This window comes from Syngnathoides biaculeatus, chromosome 6 (genome assembly GCF_019802595.1).
Source record: "Syngnathoides biaculeatus isolate LvHL_M chromosome 6, ASM1980259v1, whole genome shotgun sequence".
Lineage (NCBI taxonomy): Eukaryota > Metazoa > Chordata > Actinopteri > Syngnathiformes > Syngnathidae > Syngnathoides > Syngnathoides biaculeatus.
The window spans coordinates 8,870,078-8,882,740 of record NC_084645.1 but is presented as its reverse complement, the minus strand read 5'-3'; the positions used below and the strand labels follow the sequence as shown (position 1 = coordinate 8,882,740).

At 41.6% G+C, this 12,663-nt stretch overlaps 1 protein-coding gene across 1 annotated transcript; it reads right to left on the bottom strand.

The window, feature by feature from the left end:
* Positions 1-10,411: 10,411 nt before the first annotated feature.
* LOC133502229 (ras association domain-containing protein 10-like) lies at positions 10,412-12,663 on the bottom strand. Its single transcript, XM_061822785.1, has one exon. It carries the CDS (start codon positions 12,502-12,504, stop codon positions 11,095-11,097), a length of 1,410 nt encoding a protein of 469 aa, XP_061678769.1. The 5' UTR covers positions 12,505-12,663; the 3' UTR covers positions 10,412-11,094.

Sequence of the window (12,663 nt, the reverse complement as noted above, 5' to 3'; positions counted from 1 at the left end):
TAATCATGAATGGTGAGGGGGAGAGTGGGTGGGAGACATCATAAAACAAGCACGAATGCACCAGAATCCATGTGGGAAGGGAAATGGCCCATGACGTCCACCTGCAAAACTTTTCTTAATAGAACTGTTTACTCTGATGAAATACGCAAAAGAGATTAAATTGAGTCACAATCAAGGTTGTTTTTCAGGTAGATAGGTTAATATCCCTGAGATGGATTTACACTGTGATCACCTGTTCCCTTTTGTGGAATTCTGTTGCTTTAAGTGATGTGAAAGTATGCATGGGTTGATTTTCAGGTGAAGGTAAAAAAATGGTAAAAATGAAAATAAAATCAGGCAACAGTTTGGACACCCCTCTGCTAGAGTGACTTCTCATCTTCTTCTTTTCCTTTCGGCTTGTCCCATTAGGGGTCGCCACAACATGTCATCTTTTTCCATCTAAGTCTATCTCGTGCATCTTCTTCTTTAACGCCCACTGTCCTCATGTCCTCCCTTACAACATCCATCAACCGTTTCTTTGGTCTTCGTTTTGCTCTTTTGGCTGGCAGCTCCATCCTCAACACCCTTCTACCAATATAATCACTCTCTCACCTCTGGGCATGTCCAAACTATCATGGTCTGCTCTCGAACCTTGCCTCCAAAACATCCAATTTTGGCTGTCCAATGACAGTAATGAGCTCATTACTAATCCTATCCAACCTGGTCACTCCGAGCGAGAACCTCAACATCTTCATTTTTGCCACCTCCAGTTCTGCTTCCTGTTGTCTCTGCAGCACCACCGTCTCTAATCCGTACATCATGGCTGGCCTCAGCACTGTTTTATAAACGTTGCCCTTCATCCTAGCGGAGACTCTTCTGTCGCATAGAACACCAGACACCTTCCGCCAATTGTTGCACCCCACTTGGACCTGTTTCGTCACTTCATTACCACACTCTTCATTGCTCCGTATTGGTGACCCCAAGTATTTGAAGTCATCCACCCTTGCTATCTCTTCTCCCTGGAGCTCCACTCCTCCTCCTCCACCCCTCACAATCATGCACATCCACACTCCCTGTAGCCTCACTCTTCCCCCTCCACCTTTCTCATTCACGCACATATATTCTGTTTTACTTCGGCTAATCTTCATTCCTCTCCTTTCCAGTGCATGCCTCCATCTTTCTAATTGTTCCTCCGCCTGCTCCCTGCTTTCACCGCAGATCAAAATATCATCTGCAAACATCATAGTCCAAGGGGAGTCCAGTCTTACTGTCTGTCAGCCTATCCATTACCACCGTTCGAGTGACTTCTCATCTTCATCTCAAAAATAAGAAACCTCCCATAGGTGAAACTCTTTCTCAATTGTTTTTTACATTTCCATATGGAGTTCCACCTGACCGGGTCCTGCCCATCTGGAAAACCAGTGACAGAAATAGATGTGTGAACTTCCTTCGCCATAAAAGCAGAATAGAACCAAATGAACTGTTCTTGTGTTTAATGGCAACGTTCCAGTTTGTTTGTGGTCTTCCATCTAATGTTTTTCCAACAGATGATGCACCAACGTTTCAACGTTTTAATCTGCCTCACTACCTCTTATTGTCAATTCACACATGAATGCATGGAGGCCTGTTTTGACACAGTTTTGTCTAGTTCAAACAGCATACACAATATAATCTCTGTTTGGTGTCCAGTCTGCATTTTTTTACAACTATCATCCATCCATCCATTTTCTTAGCCGCTTATCCTCACGAGGGTTGCAGGGAGTACTGGAGCCTATCCCAGCTGTGAATGGGCAGGAGGCAGGGTAGACCCTGAACTGGTTGCCAGCCATTCACAAAGCACATCGAGACAAACAGCCACACTCACAGTGTCACCTAAGGGCAATTTAGAGTGTCCATTAATGTTGCATATTTTTGGGATGTGGGAGGAAACCGATGTAGGTTTCTGTTTGTTTGTTTTTTAAACGATAAATTAAACACCCTGATTGACTTTTCGTTAACATTTTATTAGTGTGTCAAAACCACATTTTGAAGGCCACAAAGACTTACATGAAATGTGTGCAAATTCTGCAGGCTTCAATTCACTGAAACAGCTCGGACAACATTAAACTTAAGCTGGCATCTCAAAATAAAAAATAAACACAAATAAGTACACCTCATTTATCATTACCATCATCCATCCATCAATTTTCTGAGCCTCTTATCCTCACAACGGTCACGGGAGTGCTGCAGCCTATCCCAGCTGTCAATGGGCAGCAGGCAGGGTACACCCTCAACTGATTGTCAGCCAATCGCGGGGTACATGGAGACAGACAACAGTCTCACTGACAAACACACTGAGGGGCACTTTAGAGTGTCCAATTAATGTTGCATGTTTTTGGGATGTGGGAGGAAACTGGAGTCCCCAGAGAAAACCCACGCAGACACGAGGAGAACATGCAAACACCACACAGACAGGGCCGTTTATTAATACTCCATACGATCACACTGTCATCACATACATTTTTTTATTTTATTTTTTTTATAGTAGTCAGCCAGACTTGGTTGCAATGCCATTGTTGTTTTCATACTGTGTTGTGTGTGTTTGTTTTGCACATTGAGAGTAAAAGTCCTTTTTAGTTTTACTTTCTCATTTTAAAAATGACCATGATTCAAGCAATTGGTTTTTTTTTTCATGTTTTTGAGATTACAGGGTGAACAATGCAGCTGGCTACTTGTATGGACTGAATGACTGGCAACAATGGGAAAATGAATTTTGAGGGTAATAGCCTGTCAGCGACATTGTGAAACAAAACAAAAAACAAAAAAAAGAAAGAACTACAGTATGAATCAGTTCACTTTTGGAATGGGGAACTTAAAAAACTTAAAAACTTGTAAATTTATATTTATGAACTATGAATGAGCAGTTCAGGGTGTAGTTCGCTTTTCCCGCAAAGTTAGCTGGGATAGGCCCCAGTATTCAGTACTTGTGAGGATAAGCGGCTTGGATAATGTATGGAAACTTGTTTAGTTTTGGAATGGTGAAGGGAACCTTGAACTAATTTGCATTGAAAATGAATTTTACTAACACTGCTTGTTTTGGACTGGCTGAGTTCTGGTCTCAGATACTTTGGTGTTTCGCACAACACTGCTTTTTGTCATTATTAGCTAATGGATTTCAAAGTAAATGTGGTCAGTCCAGTCAATACTTGATCTGCATATACTAAATGGAGCAACAACAACAACAAAAAAAAGTACACATTGCAAATACTGGACTAATGCAGCAGCTTGAGGAATACAACATACAACATTTTGTGGCTATACTTTCGCATCTGCTCTAGCCAGACTTATTCAGAAAACATCTCACATTGTTCTCCATCACCCACTGACTGTGCGAACATCACACAGTATAGTCCAGTACGTCACAAGTCAAGCTTTTACCATGACCGGAGGAAGACAGAGGAAAATTGAGGCAATTTTAACACAACCACATATTCTCTTTATTCATAAAGGAGTAAACATGGCTGAAGGTCTGCTTGAAGGAGAACCACATTGTTGTGTACGAAGAACTAAGGAAGAAGACTCACTTCGGACTGAACTCTTATGAGACACCGCTTGAGAACCCGGACTTCATTCTTTTCACAGATGGATGTTGCTTCAAGGGCAACAATGGCCTTCAATCTGGATTTGCAGTAAACAGGTTTTGAAGAAGTACAGCACAAGCTGTAAGAATTTTAGGCTCACAGTCAGCACAAAGAGCAGAAAATTTGGCATTGACAGCAGCTCTCAGGTTAGCATAAAACCACTCAGTAAACATTTACACAGATTCAGCGTATGCACACATGACAGTTCATGTTGCATTAAAAGAATGGCAGCGAAACAATTTCCAAACTGCAACCGGTACACCCATTAAACATCAGGACGACATTCTCAAATTGCGAAATGCTTTACTGCTCCCAACAGCGGTAGCAGTAATAAAATGCAAAGGTCACTCTCGAACTAATGATTTTGTATCAGCAGGAAACGAATCAGCAGATTAAGCAACAAAAAAGGCTGCAGGGTACCGACCTTCACTCCCAACTAAATGTAAGGGAGTCTGAATGTGACAATCAACAGGAGGTGACAGTAGAAACAGTTAAGTTGTGGCAGGAAAAGGCAAGTCCAGAAGAAAAAAGAGTGTGTGGAAGTCGAAAGGGGGTGTCAGAGATGAGGATGGCATATGGCAAAAAGAAGGTAAATGCATTCCATCTCAGACACAATTGAAAAATCTAATTTGTGAAGCCCATGGAACATGCCATGTAGGTGTGGATGAAACATTGGGACGACTCCACTCCTCGTGGCATCCTTTTATGAGACAAATTGTTAGGGGTGAACTGCAGGACTGCAGCGTTTACAGTAGGTATAACAGTATGCCTACAGCAAAACCACCGCAGGGAGTACACGATCCGGACGTGGACGCTCCTGGTCAGGTGATTTCAATGGATTTTCCTGACATGATTAAAACAGTGTCAGGTTACCGGTATTTGCTAGTTATAGTAGATTCTTTTTCAGGATGGCCAGAAGCATATCCCTGCAAATCTGAAACAGCGAGCGTAGTGGTAAAACATTTGGTTAATCATTACATTCCAACACACGGGTTCCCTAGGAAAATTAGATCAGACAATGGAACTCATTTGAAAAACAAACATCTCCAGGCTGTAGAAAAAACGTTAGGTTTGAAACATCATTTTGGTTCTGTGTATCATCCACAATCGCAAGGTCAGGTTGAGCGCATGAACAGGAACATTAAGGAAAAAATAGCTAAGGCTTAAGCTTCATCCACACTCAATTGGTTGCAAGCTCTTCCATTGGCATTGATGAACATTCGGATGTCATTAAATTCTTCTAAAGGGTGGACTCCATTCGAGTGTCATACTAACAGACCGTTTCCTGCACCCACAGCTCCACTGGCTGTGGGTGAAGTTCCAGGCCTACCTGGGCTCAGGCAACTAACCATTAATTTCTCCCATTTGACAGAAAGACTACCAGACGGCCCCCTTGAAATGAACATTTGTGAATCTGTGTGGTTAAAAGTCATTAAACAACAATGGTCTGAACCTAGGTGGAGAGGTCCCTTTCAAGTTACTGAGCGGACAGCCACAGCAGTACGTCTTGAAGGAAAGGGGGACACGTGGTTCCACATCTCATCTACACGACCCGCCAGGTCCGCCTCAGGCTCAGCAATCCCTCCACCTGATGACAACCGGAATCATTCTACAAGGGTTGATTTCACGGTAAACGGGCACAATAATCCCGGTGAATCAACCTGGGACCAGGTAGTCTAACCCCAAGGTCCTGAAGAAGCCGAACCCTACTGCCGCCACTGAGAATGGATGAATTGGTCCCCCTTCAGGCTCAATGCACCAGCCCCTCCCGGTTTCAGGTGTCGGACTCTTTCGAGTCCGAAAGGGGGATTGAAGTGTGTCTTCTGCTCATATTTAGTCATGACTGTATAACTCATGTTCGAAGCATGCCACCTCATCAGATAACCTTAAGTGAATCTTGCTGAAATGTTTACTGGAGACAAGGACGTAGGAATATGCCCGTTATTACCAGATAGATTTGGTTTAGTCATTATGATTGCCGATATTTTGTGATGGTCTTTGCTTTATGATGCGATTCTCATGTGATGCTCTTTGTTTTCCTTTCATACCCTTCTGATAGTATAAGAATGCTGCAAATCCTTTGTATCTTTGCTCTTCTGATCTGCTACAGCCATTGTCTGTCACTCATTTGTGCCCAGAATATTCTGTAAGTAACAGCTTCGAAGAAACTGTTCATCATCTCCAGCCTGTATTTGGATAACCAACATTCTCACTACCCGAAACTAAACGAACACGCGGGGAGGAAAAAAGCGTCCTCCAACAGCGGCTAACTCATTTTTCACTGTTCAACTCAGCCTTGCCCACAGCCCAATATCTTACTAAAGTGGTTGGTGCTCTTTAACTTCAAATCCTTTCTTTCTGACATGCAAATATGCCGCGGGGCCTTGATGATGAAAGCCACTGAATGATTCCTAAGTCAAATGATGTCATCATTTCCTGTCCTAACGTTATCTGACTTGGCAGAACCGGAGCTTGGGCCCGCAAGCTGTTCCTACTTCATTATTCATGATCAGGGTGTTCTCCACCTTTGTCAATATATGTGGAATATTTTGGAGAGGTGGATTCTGGCACATTCTGCACATCTAAATAAATTATATCACTGAAACACTGTGTAAATCAAGGGCAGAGAAGCGTGTTATTTAGGGGTCACTGGTCCATTATGCCCATAAAAGGTTCATGTCGGAGTGTATTGCTAATGACAAGTGACTTCTGTGTCTGTCCCACATGAACGCTTTAATAGTTAAATGTTGTATGTTCTTATTCGTCACAAGAGCTGTGCTGCCCTACTATACTCAAATGTTTAGTTTATCCCAGGGCTATTTGAAAATCACATTCTGAATGTACAAAACTGAGCTCAGTAAACAGGTCTTTATCCATGATTCTGTGTCCATGATCAAAATGCCTTAAGATACTGAAATCTAATATGCATGTTTTTTTTCTTCTGAACTTAATGTAGCATTACATTTCATCCCTTCTTCTGAACAGGTATTGATCGTAAAGCGTTTTGTATTTCCTCTCATTGTGAAGCTAATTTATTTAAATACTGGTCAGCACCGGTAATATGTAAGTTAACCATAAACACTCATTTAAATAAAGCTTACTGTATATTTCATGGTTAAATGGCAATCCATAAAAGTTTGTATCTAGTTCTTGTATAATCCACAATGGAAAATGTCTGGATCCAACCGAAAGGATAATTATTGTATAATTATTGTCAGTTACTTTTGTGCCAAACAAAAAGTACTTTTTCAGATTTTTAAGTGTATTCATTCATTTTTGTCTTCTCATACGCTCCTTTGCCACATTATGTTTTTTTTTTTATCCATGATATGCTCAACATACTGTTACTGTGTATTTGATGTGGTAATGTATTTTTGTAATACAACACAAATGTGAACAGATTGTTTGTTTAAACACACATTCAGTGTAATACTAGTGATAAAACATTGTGGTGAAGCCAATCAACTTACTACATGAAAAAATGAAAGGGTTTCTTTGTGGATGTCAACACATTAAATACCATATTTATGAAAAAAAATTGTCATGTAAGGAGAGGTTGAGTAAAAAGTGCTTAATGATCTTTGATGTGGTATTGCACTCACTACTCCTGGCTTTCAGACATGAAATATAGCTAAATGGTTACATTTGTCCTTTGTTCCACTGCATTTTTTTTTATCTGCAGTGACACTGTTGGTTTGTTCAGATCTTACTTTTTATCATGAGGACGGATGTGGTTGTGTCAAGGAGAAACAGGTCATTCTTAACCCCTAAATGATTCAATGATCTTAGCGTGTATAATAAATTCTCTCATATTTCTATGGAGGCGCCAAATGTTAGGCGCAGTTTGAAAGCAGGCAGCTCACTTGCCATTCAGCACGCCCAGCAGATGCAATACATCGACAGGATATGATGTCATCATATACAAATGTCAACTACTACTACTAACCAACAAAGACTACATTACAAATTATTGCAACAATTTACATATATTTTTTTGTTTACATATCTAATTTAAGCGTAAGACTGTACATGCAACCATAAATACAGTACAGTCTTACCTTCTTGGTAGACGTAACAAGTAAACACCCATCTTTCAATTAATTTGCTGATATTGGTGTTGGTGCCAGTGGCAGGTAGAAGAAGAGCGACTTTTTCTTTTAAAATACAGTACAATCCGGTGCTATGAGCCATTGTCGTCTTTTCAAGTCAACCACGGATGAATGCAAAGGGACACTGAGGAGGAGGTTTGCTGGTATCAAATGAACTTATGGGACTGCCTCTCAGGAACAAGTGTCAATTATGTCAACCAAAAATCTAAGAAGTCAAGACAAAAGTCAAGAATTAGCACCCACACAGCATCATTATTACCGCATGAAGAACCTGTGTTCCCCGTTTGTTAGAATGCGACAGACGGTGTAGAATGGCAGAAGCCGTATCGAGTAATAATTTGACATGAATCCCGAGCAGTCCGACGGACAGCGGCCTCAGGGAACCGTGCTATCTGCACCGGACAGAGTCCGTTTGAAAGTCATTTAGCCACAAACAGAATGTATCACTATTAAAAAATCCAGCATGGTAAAAGATTGCCAGGCATTTCTGACTCACAGTCCTGAGGTTTGATGTTCTAAACTTAATTGTGGCCTTCGTGTCTGAAGACTGGAAGTTCTTCCTGTGCCTGCCATGGTTTACTCCATGTACTCTGGCTTTTTCCCACAAATCCAAAAACATGCAAGTTAGGGTAGTGGAAGACACTAAATTGCCCATAGCTGTGAGTGTTGTTTGTCCATTATGGACCCCACAATTGACTGGTGGCCCGTCAAGTGTGCTCCCAGCCTCTCCACCAAAGTCAGTTACAGTTCGTCATCATAGATTTATATGAACTGCGCTCATTTGCTAGTTTATTAGGTATGCCCAAATATAATTTAATGTAGTATCTCTACTGCATTTGTTCTGTTTACCGAAAGGGTGAGAGGCTATCCCTGCTTACTTAGTCTCTTGGGTTATCAGTAATTTAGCGATTTTCCACGTTCTAAGCCAGTTATCCTCACAAGGTTTGCGGGAATGCTGGAGCCTACCCCAGTTAGGTTTGGGTGAAAGGCAGACTACACCCTGAACTGGTCACCAGTCAGTCACAGGCCACGTTGACACCATCACTGAGCAGGAACCGATCCCATGCTGCACACACCAAACTCAGGCGTGTGTACTACTACACGAACACTTTTTTTTCCTGTACATTGTTACAATATCAATGTTTAATCTAATGTATATGTCGATCACCCCAAAAGTATTGAGTGATGCCATTTCCTTGTTTTTTTTTTTTTAAACATTTGGGAGTGACAAAAAAGGTGAGTGTGACACGAGTGAACAGCCGTACTTTTTTTTTTTTCAGGTTTACTCTGTACATCTGTGGGTCGAAAAACAACTTACAAGAATTATTTTGAAGAGACATTTTTTGGCAAGAAAGAAATACCAAGTCTGAAGTCAGACTTGGGGCTCTATTTTCATAGTGGCAGGGCACGAATGATGACAGATTCTGTTTTTCGTGCAAGTACAAGGCTCATCTTGTGCCGCATTTAAAGGGGATGGGAGAAGGGGCTTTGATTGGCTCACTCACCACTAGGCTGTGTTGACTTACAAAATATCCAAAATATCCAGTGGTTTTATGGTCTTTCTGTATCACTCAACCAGAAATGTTGTTTTTGTTTCATATTCATTGTACGATGTCAAATGGTCCAGAGCAAAAATCAAATACCCGGGCCTCAGTGACCCAGTACTTTTGGCCACAACATTATGACTATCCATTGATCCATGCTTTTCAACTGCTTGGTTCATTGGAGTTGCGGCAGCTTGCAGGTGACCTGGAGCCTATCCAGGCTGATTTTGAGCAAACACCAGGTTTCACTCGTGACACACACAACATACATAAACATGTAGACAAATAACAAATCATAATCACATGTGGATTTTTTGGCAATTAACACTTTTTTTTATTACAAAAATTGTAATTGATTTTGAAAAATGTACTTCTTGAGTAGCATGAACAGCCAGCGTTTGTGAAAGCGCTAGATCAACGTTGCCATGTTGTGGCTGAATAAAATGCTCCTTAAATTTACACCACGCAAGCCAGCTAATGCCACTTCAACCATACGAGTACTTGTACTGATAACACAAAGGCACTTTGCAATTTAACCATCAGACATGCAGGATTTGTCAATGCAATAGTCTGACAGTACAACACAAGAGTGTTTTAGTTCCCACTTGTCGTAGCATCTGTTGTCTTCTACGTTCCTCACCTGCAAATAATTAGACTAAGTCATGTTTAGGGATAATTAAACAAAGCCAAAAGTACTTTTACAGGAGTAATCTAATGTTAGATGAGTTTAGACTCGCTGTACATAAAGGCAGATGTAAAAAAAAAAAAAAAGATCTGGTAGGTGACTCAAAAAAAAAAAATTCAGTAGGTTTTTTTTTTATTCTCAAAAGTAATATATGTTACGACATTTTAAGACTGCAATGTCATTATGTCAAGGGTTTCCTGCTGCATTGTAAGAAATGGACACATTTTATGTAGAAAAAAAACTTAAATTTATTTCTTTGTTCTGTTTATACACATGCAGAATCATTGGTGTAAAACAAAAATTATTCAAAATGTTAACGAAAAACAACTGTCATTCTTACATTTCATAAATAGAGAGGAAAGTTGATGTTTGTCAGTGGTGAAGTGAACTTTCGCCAAAATATTCAGAAAAACCTACAGATATTTACACAGAATGTGATGGATGAAACTTTCAACTTTCCACCAAGGACAACCGCAAGTACCACTATGATGCTTATGTCCATTACAAAGCCCCCAATTGTTGTTTTAAATTTAAAAAAAAAAACCTTTGTGCATTTGGTTTATTTTTAGACTTGGCTGAATTGATATTAAACACAATCTTACAAGAAGATCATAGGTAAGTTTGTTTTCAACCTATCATTATTATTATTATTGCTCATTAAAATGATAACATCAGTCATAAGTCATTACAAAACAACAAAGACAGCGGATTAATCGGCCACATTAAATCATTACATACGCTCCAAGTTATAAATCACTAAGTTTAAAATCAGAAGCGAAGGAAAATAGTTTTTTAAACTATTATTGAATTAATTTTAAAAGGGGTTTTGTGAAACAGAAATTGCACTTTTTGAATGTTCAAGTGAAGATCATTGGCAATTGTTAATGATTTGAGCACATAACATGAAAGGAGGTGTGTTTTGCCTTAGATAAAATGATGTGGCAATTGAGTTTGACACCTGTCACTTAAAATATAATTGACATATCTATGAGGTTGACTTTGATAGATTTAATATAGCCTGAGAAATGGTACTTTTTCAACTCGCCTTGTGCAAGCAACAAGTCAGGCACAGCCTATCAAACCAAATATTAGCTTACTCTTCTAGCACTTTACTTTTCACAGGTTATACCCCCCGCCCCCAGTCCGTGTGATCCAGTTCAGACCAGAGACTCAAACACTGGAGGGTTGTCAGAGTCCTGACTGTGCATGGAGCTCAGGCCAGTGTCCGAGTCTTCGTCATTGATGCTGCAGGTCTTTGACAGTCCTCGGGCCTGCTCCACCCAAATGCTGTTCTTGTCTGCTAACACCCCTGCACCCTTATCTGCTTTTGTATTCTCATCGTTAACCTCAACATCATCCTCATCATCATCATCTTCTTCTTCTTCCTCATCATCCCCTTTGGAGTTCACCTGATTAATTTCCAGAGTCTCCACTTCGGCCATGAGCTCCAGCAGTTCGGTTTCCTTGCTCTCCCAAAGTGCAAGACTCAGGTCCAAGTCCCCCCTAATGCCGTCCAGGTCTGTCTTGAGTCTCAGGCCAATGTAGAGGCTGGTTTTCAGTTGCGTTTTGATCCTCTCCTCCTCCAAGGCCACCTCTTCTCCAGACACAGTCTGGAGTCCGGGTTGGGCAGAGAGGCACATTTCCGACACCTTTTCCTCTTGTCCCCTCTCCTCCCACCGTCGCTTCATCCACCGCCGGTTGAGCTCCTCTTGGATCTCGGCGGTAATGCTCTCCATGAGCGCTTCTCGCTCCATCAGCTCCTCCTGCAACCTCACAACCTCCTCGCAATGGCGTGCGTACTCTTCCAACTGGGCCAGTGCTTCTGGAGTGACTTTGCAGGTCTGGTCCTCCAGGGAGTAAGACGAGTCCTCCAAGTAAGCATCCTGCACATAGTTGACCCCGTGTCTTTTCATGCGCTCAAAGTGCACCTTAGAGTCATAGCTCTCAATCTCCTTGTCCAGCTCTTTGAGTCTCTGAACCTGCTGGCGGATGGTGTGATCCTGAGAAAGCACCAAGTGGACCAAAGTCTCCATCTTCTCCACCGAGCTCTTATCTTTATCAAGACCCTGCTCCTTCTTTTTGTTCATCTTATCCAACTTTCTGAAGGCCTTTCTCACAATGCGCCTCTGCCTCTCCCGGGACAAGTTGGTGGAGGCCGTGGCGGTCCAGCATGTTCTAGCAGGGACTCTGATCACCCCTTCGGGACTCCAATTCTCCCGCCGCTGGATCACCCTCGCCTCAGCACTCCGGGGCCCATTGTCGGGAAGCGACGCATCATTTTTGACTAGGATGAAGCGAACTTTCTCCCGCTCATCCCCCCAAGTGCTCCACAGAGAAAGGATTTTGGTCTTGTTGGGTAAAATCCTTTCGAAGCCCCTCCATTTCTCCACTATGCAATAGGACTGAAGGGCCCCGGAAAGCATCCCAGATGAGGCGCTTTGCTGCAGGTTCTGATCTTCCAGCAGGACTTGGACCACATCAGCACATGTAGTCCTCTTCGTTAGCCCAGAGACAAGCTTCTCTTCTTGGCAGACCCACACAGAAACTTTCCCTTCTTCTAGCTCCATCTCAAAGCGCTTGACCTGCTTCCAGGTATCCTGTTTATTCTTAAAAAAAAAAAGTTCAAACTTTGGGTGAAAGTCAACTAAAGAAAAGGTAAAAAAAAAATAAACAGTGAAAGGACGAGGGAGCGTTAGAGCTCATTTTGAAATCATTTCCTCCATTTC